Here is a 20,144-nt window from a genome sequence, read left to right as displayed (position 1 = left end):
TAAATGTACATTAGTAGTTATAGAGTCGACTGGATGTCTGTTTGTTTGGCTCATGTCAGATAAGATTTTTCGCACTTTTCGGAGGTAATTGAGCTTTGGTTTTATTTGTGCATTTTAGTGTGCATTACCAATGTGATTATCCTCGCCACAAGGGGGCAACAGAGGGCAATTGTTATTAGTTGTCAGGTCACAGCTTGTAGGGATAGTTTGTGTATGTGTGTATACAAACGACTTTTCTTCCTTTTTATCACTTGGCATTTTCAGAAGCAGCTTGAATCTCCCCCGTGCAACTTCAAATCACTACCAGTACCAAAATTTGATTTATGTTTAAAAGCACCAACGCTTCGAATGTGGAGCTGCTGAACTTAAAGCAACAATATGTAACTCTTTCACCAAGAGTATGTCATTTAAACTCTATCTAAGAGCTCAACAGCCTTCAGCAGAGAGATGTTGCATCTCTATGGTCCTCTCGCCTGAAACGCCTGAAGCAGCCAATTCTTTCAGTCTTAAGTTTCATTGGTTCCCATCCATTCGGGGAAAGAATCTTGTAGCTCAGAAAAACTTTTGGTTTGATTTTCTTAAAAAGAAAAAAACATAAAAATGTAATAACTTCTCATTAATGATTTGAAAATATGCCTGTGTTCATTGGAGACAAAGGCCACATTCATTTCTGTTGTGGATTGAATTTTGAGAGACATAAGAGCAGACTTTGATTAGTTTCTTGTTGCTGGCAAATTGATTCAGACACCGATTCAACCTTATTGAACTGGTGTAAGAATCACTACGAAACATCGAAGGCTCCTCATCGATCAGGCACATGGCATTATGTACTGGAAACACTGTGATCTGTGGCCACACACGGCGTTATGTTAGAGTGAAGGGTTACATGTAAAGTGAACTATGAGGGAGTACAAGGAAAGTCGAGACTTACTCTACACACTCTGTCTTTGAAGTTGTCAGAATAATGTAGACTCATCTACAGTATAAATAATAAAGCCACGTTGCTGTTAGAAAAACACAACTTGCAGGTACACTGTGTCACTGTGATCTTTTTTAAGTTCAGATTAAGCTCGAGCTTCAGGTGGGTTTGGCCTAACATTTAAGACAATGATGTTTGTTGAGGTTCAGGGAACTGTTCAAACAGATGCTTAAATCTCTGAACTTGGTTTCTTATCCTCAACTTCCACTCAGAGCCAAGGGAGTATGGGTGATGGTTCAGAGACTAACACTGTAAATGTCGTGTGATTCAGGTGCAGGAAGCAGTTCATGGTGTGACAATAGAGGAGTGCCAGGCCGCCCTCCAGAACCACAACTGGAACATTGAGAAAGCTGTGCATTATCTAAAGGTGAGCTTTGATTTCAGGTTTTAAAGAAAGCTTAGTGAGCTCAGCTCAGAACAAATATTGTTTATACTTTGGTCATTTACTAATTACAGTAATAAGATATAGTAAAATCACCCATTAAGTATTTTTAAAAAATACATACTAAGCTTCCTAATGATTTCTCATAATTAGTTATTTTACTTTTCTGCATTGATTTCCAAAACAGTCAACGCTAGTGAACGTTTTTCATGTTCTTTGATTAGCATACATAACTTTATCACATCATTTTATTAGATGGTGGATTTAGTCTTTTTTAAGGACAGCGATCGGTTGACATTGTTGATGCATGTGTGACACTAATGGATGAACGAAGAATTACACTATGATCATACTGCAGACAAAAGTGACACAAATCTGATGTTTCTGCTCATATCAGAGCTGGTTTGTTTTATGCCAGTTTAAGCAGAACATATAATATGATCTTTTCAAGACACATTTTGGAAACCATCATATGTGTCACATACAGTTCAGATCTTCTGAACAGCCATGTTGGATGCATGCTGGGTTTGATGTCTTTGTTGTTGTCTTCTTGCACATTCTTCTAATCCAAGCAGTACATGGTAACTGAGCATTAAGGCTTGTGGAGTGAACATAGTCAATATGATTTGGCAAGCTTAACTAAAATCACCTAAATTATCTATCAAGCAGTGCTTGGAGTTATTAATCTATGAAGACTACAGCAAACTGCCACAGTTTCTGCTTTAACTTTAGTAGCAATAGTTGAAACATTTAAACTCAAGCACGAACTAAATGAGTCTGCTAACAGAGTTCTTCTACATTAAAAAAAAATTGATGTGTATCATCGATTTATGTCTGTACATTTAGAATCTTGTTTGATTGACTATATTAAAGGTCCCATACTATGTGTCCCCAGCTTGTATATGACCCCCTCCAGTTATGAGTCCATCATCTCCTTCTTTTGCCTAAGATAAGATATTACTTTATCGATCCCCAAGGGCGAAATTCAGGCATTGCACCAGCTATACAGAAATCAAAAGTCAAAACCGAAAACAATAGTAACATAAATACATTTTTTTCAGAAATAATACATTAGTAGGAGATATATACAGAAGAATATACATAATGGGGTGAACTCAACAGGACAATGAAGGAATGATGTGCAATACATGAATGGCAGTTTAAATGGCGTGCTCCATTTTTCACAAGATGTGTGTGCCAGCAGGTCATTTAGAGATTCTTCCCCCCCTTCATGACTGTCGGAGCCAAAATGCTTGTTTCTGTATTTGTGTTTTGTGTGGTTCCGACACTGGCCACTGGGTGGAGTCTTGACTTCAGCTGTGCTAAGGCCAAGGCTCCAGGTAATTGGATTGAGGTGTGGTTGGATGCATATAGGGCCTGATTTACTAAGATCTCAATTAAAGAGTACTAAATTGCGTGTTCACTCCAAAAGATTGCACGATGGGCGTTTTGCGGGTGATTTATGAAGAACATTTGCGTGAATGACGTCAGGTGCAAACCTTGTGGAGGTGGTAGTATTTCTGTCAGGCTTTTGCGCGTTCTACTGGTTTACGTCACAGAGAGTTTGGACGGAAAGCTGGACGACTGCAGGCGCAAAATAGATATTAGTGAGAGGCAAATGAACGTCCAGTATTTTCAAGTACTAGCAGATAAATATGAATATAACGAAAGGAAAAAGAGGCTTATAAGAAAACATGTATTAAACACGGCCTCTCTTTGCTTCCCTCCCTCTTTTGAATGAATTGTAATACATTGCGCAGGAGGTGTGAGTCCTCTGTGGCACTGGTGCGCAGTGTGTGTGCCACTCGTGCCATCGTTGTGCACGATGGCACGAGTGAAGCTGATCAGCGCTGTGTCTGATCGGACATAAATGCCATGACAACCCATAGTCTATAGTTTTTTGATGTGTTGGGTGGATTTGATGCAACACTTTATGCTTATGATGTATTGGGTAGATTAAGATGTTTCTGTGCATTATTCAACCCCGATCATGGACTACAATAAACAGATTGAAGAATCTATTAGAAAAGAGTATTAGACATTTGTTTGTTTTAACGCCAGGAGCACGCGTCTGGATATAGTTTCACGACTCACATCTTAGCGGTGACTGCGACAATATAGGGTTTGTTTTAAAATAGTCACTACAATGACATCACAAAGGGCAGTAACCCCTCCCCCAGGTGGGTGACACTCCCACAGCTAGGTGTTTGTTCTGCTTAGAGTCTGCCTTCTCTCTGTAAACAGTAGAACATGGTGCAAGAAAGCCTGAGCCACATCCTCTTCCAGAGAGGGGCGTGGTCAGACACAGCTCATTTACACTTAAAGCTACAGACACAGAAACAGCCTGTTCTGAGCAGAGCTGAAATAGAGGGGTTTATAGGTATGATCAGATATAGGATCAGAGTGGATTGAGAACAAGAAACTTTACAGACTTGTTTTGGGGAGCTCTGAAATGTATTGAAACTGCTTGAAAGGATAATATGTGACCGTTAACACTTTTTTATATTGAAAATTATCACCTGAATGAGATTGAAGAAAGAAAATAGAAAGAACTTTGATTTATAACGAACTGATAGTACGTGAAGGAGAAGTTTTCAGTTATTTCATGGATAAATGGTAAATATATTTTTTACACTATAATTTAAACGAATTCAATATATTTTCAATCAGACACTTTTACAGTGCGTCTTTGTACAATATTTTTTATGCTTTTGTATCAAAGTACAAACTGAAAAAATAAAAAGGTCACAAATAATATCCCTGACATGGAATCACATGTTCCACAAACACTCAGGAGAAAATAAGAAATAATATTAGTCTGACTCTGTGGGAATGTTGGGTAACATTTTGCAGCATCACTCCATCACAATAAAAGCCCTGTGAAGCGCCCCATTATACAGCAGCGGTGCGATTACGAGGAGATCCAGAGTGTTCCTGTGTTGTAAACACGGAACAGTCCTCAGGGATCCGGTGCACATCTCAGGTCACACTCCGAGTTTCTTTTTCCATAATAACCTTTTCAGTACAGTATATAACTGAAAACAGGAAGTCATTCAAAGTTGCAGAATGTTGTTCTTCACTTTATAGGTTCATATCAGGATATAAGAGGAACAACTTTATTGAGCCTTTAGGGGAGAAGCTGGTCTCTGTTGCTGCAATGAGTGGGCTATAAAAAAAAAAAAAAAAGACAGCTTGTGGCCTTTGGTTGGGGCTTCTGTGATGGGATGGAAGATGTGTTTAGATGGTAGTGGGCACAGGGGAACACTTGAGTGCTCTTTTATCGTGGTGGTAGCATTTGGTAGATAAATAAAAATGCAATCCAAAGGTCTCAAACGCTTGTGTTGCTCTGATGTTGAAAGACTGGTATTAAATAAAGACTGAATTAATGTTCCCATTAAAGGACCCTCTTAAGACAATAAAGCATACTGTTCATCCTTGTTTACCTCATCCACACTGTTGATCTATTTTTTCGACTAGATGACCCTTACCACTGGCCTTCATCTCAAAGTATATCTTTTCTTTAATGCTCTAACTGCTGCTGCGATCACACTCACAGCGTCGTCCAGACCCCGGGATGCTGCCTTTAATGAGTCCCCGAGTCTTGGCCTCTCTCTTATGTTTGTTTGTTGTTTGTCACTCTGCAGGTGGAGCAGTTGTTCGGTTTGGGTCTGAGGAGCAGGTCCGAGTGTCTAAAGCTGCTGGAGCTGTGTGACTGGAACCTGGAGGTGGCCAGCACACAGATGTTAGATAACTATGGCTCCACAAACAGAGAGAGGTACTGCACTATCATTTATAGCTGTGTTTGATAGACAGTGGGTCATTACTCTCCACGAACCATCGCCCAATCTGTAACTTTAATGGACTCGACACTATCAACCCATGAAATGTGTAAAATACTTCAGCATTGTTATGTCAATCAGCTCAAACAACCTTTAAACCTCATTTACATCTAAAAATTGGTACATTTATCTAATAATACTTCTGTGGCATTGTTCCTGTCATTGTGACATCAGTGCTCACCTGGCACATGCTTCCATATTGTTTCCGGAAATTAAATGACTTCCCACTTCATGCTGACAGGAGACCAGTTTTTGAAAATCTGTCATTGAAAAACAAACCATTAAAACCATTTTCCTTGTTTGGGTTACCTGTACCCCCCCCCCCCCCCCCCCCCCACACACACACACAAATCTGAATTTCAGTAAATTGCGAGGAAAGTTAACAGCAGAAGTGGACAGCAGGGAGACAGGCAGCAGTGTGCACAATGAGAATAACTGCTGTGCTCTGCTAATCAGGCTAGCAATCATGTGCTGCTGCTCCTCTCACAAAGTTTCTGCTCCTTTGTTGGTCACCTGCACAGAATAGAAATAAACAAAGAAAGAAAACACACACAAAACTGTACGGAGCTGCAGAGATATCCAGCCATTGTTAAGAATATGTTCCTTGATTACTTTGGGTTGTGCCTCATGAGTATGTCTTTCAAAACTTTATCAATTAAATGTGTAAGTCAGTCAAAAAGCCCCGGACGTGGAGGTCTTCCTCTCAGCATAAAGTAAATATCACTCAAGATCATTTCCGAAGGTTTTAGCGTCCCATCCCGACTTTCCCATCTAATCGAAAGCCTCTTTCTATTTGCAGACGGTGACAGAGATCCCGAGCTGCTGAGCTCTCATTCGGGACTTCATCCTCAGAAGAAACATCACCGGCCAAGGTGAATCCACACCTGACCCTCCTGTTCACACACAGCCAATCAGAAGACTGTATTTGACTTTGGAAGGAATCCAGCACATTTTCAGTGACGAGCACAAACACCAAACTGCATTATGGTTCCTTTTACTATATTTAATATGGACAAAGGAATTCTGCACACCGGGTCCTAGTTTGACCTTTAGACTGAGAGACATGTGACTGTTTTCAGACCACCATATACCGTACCATCTTTTGAAATGACAGAATTTGTCCTTTCTTATGGTTTAAAAGAACATAAAGTCACACATCCCAGGTGCTTTATTACCAGCTCAGACGCTCTTACTGGTATTCTCACTGCTGCAATTACACTATTCACTGACTGCAGGTTATTCACACTTTTTTTTTATTTAATTGTTTACGAATTAGATTATGAAATCAGCCTAAAGTAAATTTGAAGAGTCCAAAAGCAGTGAAATAACACTTAAATTCAAGTTTAAGTTAAATTCAGCAGTGAATTTAACTTAAACACTAAATACATAATGTGCAGAAAGTCCATAAAAGTTTAATTTTGGTTTGGCTTCCACAGCGCCACTTCAAAACTTTTGTTTTCTGAAGTTCGATTGTACCCGATTCAAAAGCTCAACGAAATACAAAGTGGATATTTAATTGGATGCCCAGGTCGCACTGTACAGGAAATAAGATGTTTTTTATTTGCAGGGATACGATCATGCTCCTGGAGGATATACTGTATGTGCAGAAGAAACACTGTAAAAAAAAAAAAACGTTTCCACATTAAGAAGGGTCACACGCTGGATAATTTGTGCAGCACTTTGTTGAGTTGGTGTGTGACTGATAGTTAGGTGTGTCGCGGTGCTGAAGGCTCTGCATGGAAAGTTGAAGGTCAAACTGGAGGAGAATAAATGAAAACAGAAGATTAGAAATAGCAGTTTGTCTGAGATTCACTTGTTTGTGGAGATTTACAAAAGGTTCTAATTTATTTCTAAGGGATATAAGAAACATAACTTCTCTTCAAAGAGTTAATATATAATATATTTTAAATGCAGTTCTCAGAGACAAAGGCACACCCTCATATTGGTCTCCCTTTCCATTTGCAACCAATCTATGACTATGATGATGTGAGGCTCAGGAATAAGATGGACACACCTCCGATTAGTCCTCACCTCAAAGCACTTTGCCCACACAGACCTCCCGTGTATCAGCTCAAAAGTCCTTCCAGCTCTGAGTTTTCGCAACGAGTCCGAACTACGTTGGAAGCCAATAACGGCATTCCAGTGAAAATTTAGCCCAAAGCACACTTTGTTGCCATTATTATCACTTCAAAGCTAAAGTGTGATACTCTGGTCAGCAGCTTCAGGTGGGAGAATTGTGTGAAACTGTGAGGATGTGTTTGTCAGCGCTGGGGGAACTTACTGCTGCATGTGACAATAGATCTCCTGAGTGGGCATTGTCCTAGTGGAGCCCTCAGCTATGGGCTGTTCAAAAGTCAGTGCCCACTCCAACTTTCTTTTTTTCCCCCTGTTATTTATTGTAGATACACTTAGTTTGTGAAAACTCTGCTTGAAGGAAGGGAAACAAAGCTCTGAAATTAATTCAGGATTTGGCCCAATCAATCTTAAAAAAATGGTTTGCTCACATGATCCCTACTGTGCTTCTTCTGTGGATGAAATACCAGTCTTTACCAAACGTCGCCCATCTATTAACATTTCAATATCAATGTTTATCCTCGTGTAAAAACACTGGCTGTGCTCCAAACCAACTGGCCCCTCCATATGTCTATATCCCCCCCCCCAGTATAAGTCATGTTGTCTGAGCACAATCTGTCCCGGCAGGAGCTTCAAACGGCCTCTGAAAAAGCTAATGTGGAACAACAACAAGCCTGCTGTCTGCCTGGGCAAATTAAGAGGTTTTGAGAATAAAAAAAAATACAAAAAATGGTGTTCTTTTTAAGGACTGATTTTAGAATGAAGCTTTCTCCTGTGTGCAATAAGGCTGCTGTAGAACCTGTAACCTCCCTCTCTCTGTCCATCCATCGGTGCCATCGTGCTGTGTGAAATCAGCTCGTGTTATTGAATGCACAGCAAGCACCTTTTTGTCAGTATGAAGTGTTTGGTGACTCTGTTTTCCTGAAGTTGTCCTGAAGCACTGATCCAATCTCAGTTTAGGTCAAGCCGATTTGGTAAGCAGTGCACGAGGACAGCTTGATGAGAGTCTGTTCATGTGTTGTGTTTGTCTTTAAACCAAGCTGCTGTAGTTGTTTTGAAGGACTGAAGTGAACCTCGTGGTGTTATGGTGGACCCCCAGCAAAATTGTTCTCTTGTGTTGTTGAAGCTCTCCGTTCAGTTCTGTTTTGTCTTTGTTTATCCACGTCTGTTTCCTCAGAAACTCGGCTATTTGATGTCACTGTTCACCATTTTACTCTTCCTACAATCCATTTACTTCCTCATTTGTGTTTTTATTTGAAACGCCTCCTGTACAGTTAGTTTTCTCTGTGTTTCTCCTCCCGGATTGATGGAAATGTTGAAAAGAAGTTCATGCTGCCGAATTTATAAATGTATTTTTTATTAAAGATTGAATTATTTTTTAACCTGCCTGTCTTGTATTTATCTTTTTTCAGTTCTCCTAAATTGTCTTACTTATATTTAAAGTTTTTGATGGCTGCCAATGGGGATAGCCTGCTGTTTTTTTATAAAATGAATGTTCAACACCACAGATGAATCAGAGCTAATGATTAAAATAAAGATGACAACAGTTCTTATGAAGCACTATAAATGTATAGTGAGGCCTCGTGAAAGTCATTAGGATTTATCGTTATGGAAAAACATGAACCCTTGTTTAATTTCTCTTACAATTCACCTGCTTAATCTTCAGATATTTACGGTAACTAAAAAAAAAAATAGAAATATGAAGCTTTTTTGTCATTATACTGATGTGCAACACAAATAGGGGGGTTGTTGTTGTTGCGTCTTGTGGTTGGTGAGTTTTATGTCCTTGTGTCAGCCTGGCAGGCCGAGGAGTAGTGAGAAGATGTGGTATGTTTTATTTTTTATTTGATGAACTAAAACATGAACGATTAATACAACTATCCTGATAAGAAACTCATTAACTAACGTGATGACATCCTGGTGTATATCCTCCCTGTACACAGCACTGTGGGTGTTTCACTGAGCAATAGATTAGGTAACACAGTCAATTACTTTATAAATAAGTAGTCACAAGCTCTTCTGGCAGCCGCCCTCTTGGCCTTGTGTAAACGTGGTACTTTGTGTGTCTGTGTTGTGCGACGGATCAATCCGAATCAATGAGGCTGTGTTTGTGTTTGTGATCATTGATGGTCCGGCAACGTTAGTCCTTGATCCCTGTGAGAAATTAAAACCTGGACCTTGCATGGGTTGACAGTATCGATCATCGCAGCATGAACATCAATCGACCATCATATTGTGTATTCATATCGTAGCCACAACAACGGGCACTTTATGATTTGTGGCTCATGAATTGTTCCTGACGTGTCAGGACCTAAATGAGCATATCCCAGACTCATTTGTTTATTGATGATACGGCCAGAATCCTAATGACGAAATATGGCTGTGGGTCAATGCATCTTCAAACGTTATCACAGAATAACTGAGCTGTGGATGGCTTTGCAAAATTCAAAAATAATGCAAATAAGTCTCAGTCACTCACACACAAAATATCTTTCTCCCTAAAACGTCAACATCTTACTTTTCTTGACAAACACATCAGACTTTAGTGTTGGACCCAACAAACTTCTGCATACACAGGAGCAACCCAGCATGCCCTTCTGATTGTGTGCTTGTGTGTGTGTGAGTGTGTGCGTGTGTGCGCATGTGTTCAGTGTCATTACTCAGTCCCCGAGCAAATAATTAATGTCTGTTCCAATTGTTTTGTACATTAGAGCAGTGGGCTCACATGAATCTCTGGAGAAATTATTGAGGTTTTCAACGGAGAGAAGAAGGTAAATAAAGAAGGAGGAGAGACAAAGTGAAGGAGGAGGAGAGCTGCCAAGAAAGTGTCGAGGAGGTGATAAGAGAGTGCCTGCTGCTGCCTGGAGAAGAAGAAATCCTCCAGCATATATATTTTTTAAATGTGTTTACAGTGTGCTTTAAAGAATAGGATTTCAATATCTCTCTCTTTGCTTTTTATTCTCTATTTCTTCTTTATTTTATAAAGGTATATTTTCCCCAGGAACTGACATTCTTGTCCTCCGAGTCTCCTTTCTTCTTCTGAGCTGAAACTTTAATTTAGAGTCGAGCGTTGCAGAGGTGAAAAACCTATGGTCAGCAGAGGAGCAGGTATGTAGCTGCAAAAACCAATACACAACATATACAACATGTCTGGACCACATTTATAAGGAAAACCGCACCAGAATAGTTTGATGAAAAATCTCTTTATCGATCCTAAAAATACAAACTGTATGATCTTGATTCTACGGGGTAGATATCTAAAGTGTTCTGATTTCCTTTTGTAGTTTAATATACTGTAATTGTCAAATAGCATTTCAGGCGGTTTGCAGGAAAACACTGTGGAGTGTAAAAAGAGGAGTTTTTAGTTTGGTGGTCACCCTTGACATTATGTAAAGGACTATGTTATCATTTTCATATCTTTAAAATGACAAATCAGATGTTTTTGGAAACAGCTGTGTAACCAGGCAGATCTCAACTCTCTCGGCTAATGCATAAGTGTCGCTCCGTTAATGAATCAAGTCAAAGGTGGGGGAATTTTAGGATCCGTTTTTTAATTTACTGGATTTCTTCTGCAACCAGAGGGCTCGCCCTCTGCTGGCCATTAGAGAGCAGATTTAGAGACTTTAGCGTCACTTTTAAAACTAAAGAGTAAAAGCAATAAGCTTTAATCTTTGCCTCAAGGCTCCAGTTGGCGTTTGTTCAATGTCCCTGTGTGTCTGTAGGGTATCATTGATTTATCTCGCATTCATGAACTAATGATCCCATACTCGTTCTTTAAAATTTATATTAGCTTGTTACCACACGTGACGTCAGAACCTCCTCCTTGTAATCCATAATATTAACGTGAACAGAAATCGATCACCTGTGAAGCCATAAACATTACGTGGTGTAATCATATACAGTACATGTATGTGCTGTGGAGCATGTCCTTTCATTTGACATGATTAGACACCGGTATATGAACATCAGCTGTGAAATGTTTAGAGAGTTGGGCTTTTGTTGGCCTTATGAATGGCTGTGTGGCTCCTATATTGGTACATTATGTGCATGTTCCCTCTGTCGACCTTCACTCATGGATGTAATTGGATTTCAGGAAGTACCAATACTCGTGCGCCCAGACATATTGTACAGAACAGGTGCACGTGTGAGGGGTGCAATAGAGGCTTAGATGGAGAAAGACAGGGACGAGTAGGTTATTATAGAACAAGAGCTGCAAGATGAAAACAACACATACCTGACTTTAATTATTGAGTGCAAATATTACTATTCTTTTGTATTCAAGAACCTCTGGGATTTTTTTTAGTTCAAAATAGTAGGCTGCTTCATTGTCTGTCTGTGTGTGTGTGTGTGTATGTGTGTGTGTGTGTGTGTGTGTGTGTGTATATGTGTGTATGTGTGTTTGTGTACTCGGCAGTATACTTTGACGACCTCTTTGAATCTGCTGTGTAAAAAGATGACAAAAGCTTTAAAGGAATAGTCACACAGAGGCAATGTTACTGAATGTGACAGTAAATATAAGAAGTTACTGCTTCTAAAAGGTTAAAGAGACATCATAGATCTTTAAATAAACACTAACTTGTGACTAAACCCTGAAGTGAGCTGTGGAGCGACACAAACAGAGAACTACAGTAAGGTGAGACAGCAGTTCAACACAAAGTTCCAATAAATCTGAAGGTTCAAGAAAGACAGAAAGGAGACAAAGCAAGTGTGTGTGTGTGTGTGTGTGTGTGTGTGTGTGTGTGTGTGTAGGTGTGTGTGTGTGTGTGTGTGTGTGTGTGTGTGTGCGTGTTTGTAAGCTTTCCAAAACCTTTTCACATATACATAAATCTCCCGAAAAACCCAAAGTTTTGCTTAGTGTGGAATTGACTACAACACAATCTTTCTTACATTCAATCTTGAAACTAAAATGATGAAATCCCCCCAAAGGGATGTCCCATTTTGTCCCAAATTAATGAATATGCCCATTCCCTGTTACTCATAACAGAGTCTGTCCCTGTAGATTATTTGTGAGTGAACAACAGCAGCCTCTGTCACCAGTTTATGAATGAAGTGTGAATGGATAAATCCAACCTGTGGTGTAGGAAATGCTTTATTGTCAGAAGACAAAAAAAATGCTACACTAGACATTCCCTTTACCATTTTTAATTGTAGTCAGCATTTCAGCATTAATATGTTTGGATTATTATCTCCTCTTCAGTAACCATCGGGTGACACATTCATGTTTAATACTATGTGTTGACCATTGGCCTGACAAGTAACTCAATCTTTATAACTGTCAGAAGAATCACATAAAATAAACAAAATAAAACCAAAAGGGGTCATCTCATTCACACATTGATTTGCATTGCTACAAGGTATCAATAAACCCAAAGGTACCTAGATATTAGAATTTGTAATTGAAGGTTCTGAAAAGAGAATCTCGATCTAAAAAGGAAACCCTTTTGGCTTGACACTTTTAAATTCTTATGTAAGCAGGATTTAATACTTGTTGTGGGACTGTGGGACATTACATGCAGTACTTAGACTGTAAATTATCTAATTATTGTTAGAAGTCTAAGGCGATGGAAGCACGCCCTGACTTTTAGTCTACCTAATGACAGGCTAAGAGCTGAAGCCGGATACCTTTTCAACTCAAAAGGACAGAAAATCTAATCTAAATTTTCTCTGCATATTTTTCTAAAGGAAGTGTACATCAGGCCTGAAGCCGTTCTGAAAAAATGGTCATTTAAATTTATACAGTCAGAATTTTATTTATGCCAAACTGAGGTGGAAGACATCGAATTGTCCCCCGGGGATAAATTAGTTTTTTTTTATTTTTATTGGATAAGAAAATGAAAAGCTGAAATACGAACACTTTACCTTTCTGTACAGACCAGAACATTTTTTTAAACAAATATCAAACATTAACTTTAAAAAACAGCAAAACTGAAGGTTCCACACACAACACACATCAGCATCCCGAGTCTCTCCTTTCCTCTATTGATAAAACCTGAAGGGATGGAGGCCATTCAAGGGCACCTAAGAACAACAGCACTCTCCTGTCTAGTGGTCGCTACAATTTTGCTCGCAGGCAAAAATGTGAGTTAGTGTATCTGTCAAAACAGGCCATCAAACTGTGAAGAACTCTCCAGACACTCCTGGTTCGTACTGATCTGTTCAGACTCCCTGTGAGCTTTACTGGTGACACCTTACATAATATTCTGTGCCAATAGATAACATATTGTGCTTCCTGACAGAGTTTGTTCAACAGGACACCATCTGGCCACAAAACTTTTAGGACTCATATTGATCTCCAAACACCAAGTCAGAAGAAAAGAGGGACAATATAGTGAGCAATAGTTCAAGGCAACGTCACACTGACAAGGTCCATCCTCCAAAATAACCTAATGAACACAACCATCCAAAATAGCATGTATTGTTGATTGATTGGTTGTATTCTGAATGTATAACTTTGTATGTATGTTTGTCGAAGGTAAGATAGCTGTCAAGGTCTGATAAGGATGCTTCCTGGTTGCCTCACTTTTTAGGTTTCCTGCACATTACCAACTAAGGAGAGTTGTCGGGGTAGACAGAGATTTAACTGGGTCAGCTTGGGAACGCTTTTGAATCCACCAGCTGGAAAATGTTGCTGGGGAGAGTCTGGCCTGCTATAAGGAAATAACGCTTTGTGTCATCAGTGGAGCAGTGACATTGAATATTGTGTGTTTGTCTTGTGTGGCCAAGCGAGAGCATATCGAGGGAAAATACAATTGGTCCTCTCGTCAAATGTCAGCTGGGATCGGCTCCAGCCCCTTGCGACCCCAAAGGGGAAATGAATGGATGGACAGTGAAAATGCACACAAGTGAAACCAGCAACACAAAGGAAGAACATGACAAAATTAAATGGGAAATAAAATCTAAACACTAAAACAAAGCAACAAATCATGATTTAAGTCACTGAAATGTTGCATTTCTTTTTTGGGAACAAATGAGGAATGCATGAGGAAATTAAAAATAATACACTTGGCATAATATGGAATGAATGTGGAATTAACTACAGTACTCGCCATCATCATGGGGGGTGATAACTTGTTTTTAAAGAAAACACAAACAGGCCTACACCTCAGGTACAAGCATGCTGTTGACAGATTTAGCATGAACTGCTCTGACGGCTGATTGACATTGCCTGAATTAGCAGTGTATGCTTGCGTTCATGTTTTTAGGTTGGATTCTTCACACTCCCTGAGTAATCAGCCAAATTTGACCAGGAAAATTATATGTGGGTAGTAAAATATACATAATACCAGCAAAAGACACTTCCTACTTCAGTCTCAATATTTATCAGTGGCACAAAATCTTTTATTCATTGAATAATAAAACAAAAACAAAGGCCAGATTCTTTGTGGTTACAGCTCTGACTTCTAGTTGATCATAAATAATGAGGGATTGTTTTTCAGTGAGTTTTTGAGCAAAGCACAGTCTGCAGTCAAGATGACTTCCTTTCAACAGTCACTCAGTTATTAAAGCATTTATTAAACTTATTATTTTATCATTACAATTTATTTAACACTGTTTTCAAATGTTATCTGTGTCTGACTGTAATAAAGCCATCATGTTGTCTGTGATACACGTCTTTGTTCATGTCTCCCTCATCTGGTTAATATGATCAATTTCAGACCACCTCCATCTGCATCAAACGGTACGTGCTCTAATACATCAAGCACGTTATATTTTCATTACACACATGCTCGCACACACATGCACCCACACGTACACACACACACACCTACACACACAGACAAACACACACACACACACACACACACACACACACACACACACACACAACACCAGCAATATCCAACTGATTCCTAATGCTGATGATACTGTAGGAGCTAATTATAACAGATAAACACTGCTGATACAGACTGAGCTTATTTTTCCTTCAAACTTTAGCTCAATTACCAAGCGCTCCCCATGCAATTGCTCTTTCCTCTTGTCTAATTTGATATGTAAAATTCTATAATAATAATAATAATAATAACCCTAAAAACCTCTTTGACGTGCAGAAAAAGGAGGAAGTATGACCACATATGTTAAAGTTTGGATTCATGTTGTAGTTTTGAAGACAGTTCACTTGATTTCTTTCCTATAACTGAGTGTCAAATATTTTTTTAATTAATTCTTACTTGTATGTGGCCTTAATGTGCAAAAGAATTTTAGAGCAGATGATCTCAAGAACCTGTTTTTACACTACCTTTTGTAGTTTTCTGAATACTCTTGTGTCTATCAACAAAATTATGTCATAGAAATGACTGTAACTGATGCCAGAACTACAATAAGTGAGATTTAAATGCTTGGTATCATAAGATTCAAAGAGGTACCATCTGGCAAACAGCTACAACAAACACACCTGTCAATCAAACTAGCCACGCCCCAAACAGCTTCTTGTAGCAAGCTGTAAACATGTTTATTTCATCTATGTAAGTGGGCCTCTTCAAGTGTCCACTTGAAGAACTGCTGTATTTTGCACTTCTGCATGTGAATCATCTTAATAGCGGAGGTTGCTGCTGTTTCACATCTTTTCAACAAGGTTAGGTTAAACAGGCGATAGGTTCAAATAAGACTGTGACCTCTGGGTCCCAAAGACAGCTTCGGCTCTTTTGCTGCAACCTTGACCTGGACATTGATTTGCAGCAGAAAATTGAAGGAAGGATGTATAAGAGCTTCCAGGTTCATGCTTATAACACAGACTAAAGCAATGTATTCTTTTTATACTGACTATATTTATCTGGCAGCTTTGACTCTGATATTACTGTGTGCTAAACATTTTGCCTATACTTTTCCAGTTATCTGAATAGCCTAGAACAGACATCTCTGTACAATACTACTGCACAACTAAACAGTGTAACTTTCATGCTATTTTTTTTTAACAGGCAAAAAAAAAAAAAAAAGCCCAAACCACATTTGACGACGCGTAAGACAATTTTTCTCAAGATGGGGACAAGTTGTTCTGTTGAGATGACTTGTGCTCCAAACAGGAATCTAAACATTTTAAACCTGCACAGTGTAGAAATTCTGTTAACATGAGCTGAACATCTGCTGAATAATGGGGACGAGAACAGAACCAAGCAGATGGTAGCTGTTAAGTATTTGCTTCATCAGATACAGTAGATTGCACAGCAGATTTTTCGTAACAACAGATGAAATCCCACAAACCAATAAGCCAACTTGCTATCAAGCTCTGTTAAGCAGAGCAGAACAGATAGAATATGACACACTGTAAAACTCATATCTGCAATTGCTAGTCTCCACACCATCCCTTTCTCATCTGAAAGGAAAACATAATTTAACTTTCTCAAACAATTACACTCTGGGGAACTTCCCCAGTGGTTAAGTGGGATAAACAGGCCTCCGGGAGGATGCAGCAGTTTGATGTTTGTTTATCCATGCTGCTGAGTTTTATCACAGTTTACATCACACTGTTGAAGCAATAATTCACTTTGTTTCCTGCAGCACATGTAAAACCGGCCAAAATGCCTCCGAATGCTCTGTCTTCTCCTGGCCCTAGTACACTGTACTTTTAAAAATAAAGATTGATCATAAAGCTACAATAAAGGCTGTTTGGAGATATGCGCTTTTAGTCAACCACATATTTTAACACTTTCACTATAGAAAGGGTATTTTATCAGATTTGGCCAATCTGGGAATAAATTCCTTACCAATAGATTTCTTCTCAAACGTGTTCATAAAGGTGTTTTATAACACATAAAAAAACATTTAAATCCAACTCCCATAGGAAAATCCGTGAGAGCAGCTCAAAGTCGGGGTACCTGGAATAGTACTTTATTGGTACTATATACTTATTGGTGAAAATTTGAAAATGTTAACCTTTGCTTTTGGTAGCTTGTGAGGGGTCAAACTAGGGGTTCTTTAGGATTCTGAATCCATTGCAAACATTTGTTTTCAAAAAAATCCATTCCTTGGTGGAGAAATGGCCACGCCCACTTTTACATGTAAATTTACAATAGCTCTATATGTTGATTTTAATATCTCGAATACTAGTTAAAAAATATACTGCACCACATTGCTAAATGTATTAGGGGTCAATGTCTGAGCTTTCTTCACACTCTACTGTTCTTAAAGTGGGGATTGGGACCCCCTGGGGGCTTATGAGACACTGAGAGGGGGCTCGCGATATGCTTTCCATCACCAAATACAAAAGTTGAATGATCTAAAATTTCAAATCTTACCCATTATGGTGGAAAAAAAACCCCATTCAAATATTAGTTGAATTTTAACTAATGGTTCAAAAATGGTTAACAGTGGCAAAGTAATTTATGCTTCACATAAGTGAAACAATGCAGGCTCCCTATGAATGACATTTGACACCCACATAAACTTGAGTGTCTGTTAAGGAAATTGTGATTGTCCACACAGTCCTGTTTATACATTATATTATTATACAGCATTTCTTACATTACTCTGTTGAAATAGAGACAGTCGGGTTACCCGGTCTCTTGCACAGTTATTGTGGGGGTCCAAAGCTGAAATGTATGGTAACCTCCGCTCTACATCATCATTGATACAGGTCTTGCAAGTCATACCTTTGTCATTTAGCTTACACTATGCCCCACTGACCTAAGCCAATGCAGGTTTTCTCTGAGCCCAGCCTGTCCTTTCAACTGTATTTATGGGCTGAGCCTGACCAAAACCATACAAGGTGACTTTTTTTTGAGTTTGCACTTTTCGAATCAGATATCTGTTTAGATAAGATCTTAATAAGCACAACAAAGAAACATCTATTATATAGAAAACAGCATATTTATAAGGTTCCCTTAGAAACACGTATCAAAACACAACAACATACTATTTTTTACAAACTGTCTGCTCGTCTCCGAGTTTCTAAGCAGTAATCTAATAGTGTGAGTGTACCTGTACATTTAGCTCTGGATCACTGTGGTCCTGTGTCTCTGCTTGTGTTGTTACTATAGGCTGTAAATATGAATGGCAGTAGCCTGAGTGACGTCACATCACCTGTCTGTTACTGCAGGGGGCTTTGGAAGCCGATCGTTTCTATGCTCGAAATCCTGTCTCAACCTAACTTTGAGTTAACCTAACTTTTAGTCAACCTAACAACAGGCTAAGAGCTGGAGCCGACGCAGGTTTTGAGCATTTTGACATCAGCTACACCACGCCTGCCTATCAATCAGGTCAGCTACACGCCTTATTGTGAATAACTCTTATCCAAAACTGATGAGTCATTAAAACATTCCCCCCCGTACAGTGTGTGTGGATGGAGACATGAGCTAATCACACCTTTTTTGAAGCAGGCTGTAAACATGTTCATGTCTGCTGTAAAAACAGGCTTTTTGAATGGGTGTGTATGTGACTTCCTGTGCCGCTGCAGCCAGCCTCTAGTGGACACTCGACGTACTGCAAGATTTGACACTTTCACATTGGCTTAATTTTTCAACATTAGAGGTTGTTGCATAAATGCACCAGGTGCTTTGCACTTGGTGATAAACGTATCATATCTGCTCAAATCTGTTGATCAAAACAGGAGTTCTTGGTTTTAACAGTGAACTTTTTGCAAGTTACTATAGCCATTAAAGAACTGGTATCCACATTTTCTAGTACACTTATCATGTACCATCTGTTACTCTATACCTGGTGTCAGTGTGTCTGGTTTGATACAGGTTCTTATGGAAGGCGGTGGCTGAGTTAATCTAACTCGAAACTGTACCTCCAACAGATAGAGGGTGAAGCTGCAAAGCAAACTTTCCAGGCCTATATCAAAACCTGGGACTGGAAGGTTTAGCAGAGTCTTTTGGACCTCAGTGACTATTGATGGGTGGGAGGAGTTTATGGTTATAAGCTGGTTCAAACACAGGACCCAATGGCTCCTGAGGAGCTTTAATTGTATGGAGAACGGTGTTGAATGTATCTTGGCATACAGAAATGGTAAAGGTACAGCGTGCAAGAACTGTATCAATGATGATGTAGAGCAGAGGTTACCATACATTTCAGCTTTGGACCCCCACAATAACTGTGCTAAAGACTGGGGAACCCGACTGTCTCTATTTCAACAGAGTAATGTAAGAAATGCTGTATAATAATATAATGTATAAACAGGACTGTGTGGACATTCACAATTTCCTTAATTCAACTTTTGTATTTGGTGATGGAAAGCATATCGCGAGCCCCCTCTCAGTGTCTCATAAGCCCCCAGGGGGTCCCAATCCCCACTTTAAGAACAGTAGAGTGTGAAGAAAGCTCAGACATTGACCCCTAATACATTTAGCAATGTGGTGCAGTATATTTTTTAACTAGTATTCGAGATATTAAAATCAACATATAGAGCTATTGTAAATTTACATGTAAAAGTGGGCGTGGCCATTTCTCCACCAAGGAATGGATTTTTTTGAAAACAAATGTTTGCAATGGATTCAGAATCCTAAAGAACCCCTAGTTTGACCCCTCACAAGCTACCAAAAGCAAAGGTTAACATTTTCGAATTTTCACCAATAAGTATATAGTACCAATAAAGTACTATTCCAGGTACCCCGACTTTGAGCTGCTCTCACGGATTTTCCTATGGGAGTTGGATTTAAATGTTTTTTTATGTGTTATAAGACACCTTTATGAACACGTTTGTGAAGAAATCTATTGGTAAGGAATTTATTCCCAGATTTTTGCAATATCCCCTTACTACTAGTCAGAATGTGAATTACTATTTTATTAGCAACCTTATAAAAAAAAAGTCGTATTAGTCGACGAGTCAGAATTTAAATTTGCGTTGAATGGATTTGGAAAATAGTTTTTTCAACTTGTAGAAGTAAGATCTATATTCACTCCTCATGAACTCTCATTAGATCAGTAAGGTGTTTGA

General features: G+C 39.1%; 2 protein-coding genes across 8 annotated transcripts in view; both read left to right on the top strand.

The window, feature by feature from the left end:
- Positions 1-6,832, top strand: part of c8b (complement component 8, beta polypeptide) — a 168,847-nt gene extending 162,015 nt beyond the window's left edge. The window contains exon 13 of the mRNA XM_079347342.1: positions 6,817-6,832. The gene's annotated coding sequence lies outside the window, so the exon portion shown is untranslated. The remainder of the gene's footprint in view (positions 1-6,816) is intronic.
- LOC306826175 (activated CDC42 kinase 1-like) overlaps positions 1-8,946 on the top strand; it is a 47,014-nt gene extending 38,068 nt beyond the window's left edge. For all 7 annotated transcript variants that reach the window (XM_079347328.1, XM_079347325.1, XM_079347327.1 and 4 more), the window contains 3 exons: positions 1,251-1,346; positions 5,006-5,136; positions 6,000-8,946. In XM_079347328.1, coding sequence (XP_079203454.1) covers positions 1,251-1,346; positions 5,006-5,136; positions 6,000-6,006 — 234 coding nt within the window. In that variant the 3' untranslated portion in view covers positions 6,007-8,946. The remainder of the gene's footprint in view (positions 1-1,250; positions 1,347-5,005; positions 5,137-5,999) is intronic.
- The last annotated feature ends 11,198 nt before the right edge of the window (positions 8,947-20,144 follow it).

This window comes from Symphodus melops (assembly GCF_947650265.1).
Source record: "Symphodus melops genome assembly, chromosome: 7".
NCBI classification, from domain to species: Eukaryota; Metazoa; Chordata; class Actinopteri; order Labriformes; family Labridae; genus Symphodus; species Symphodus melops.
The sequence above is the reverse complement of the archived record's forward strand: the minus strand, read 5'-3'. Positions and strand labels throughout refer to the sequence as shown.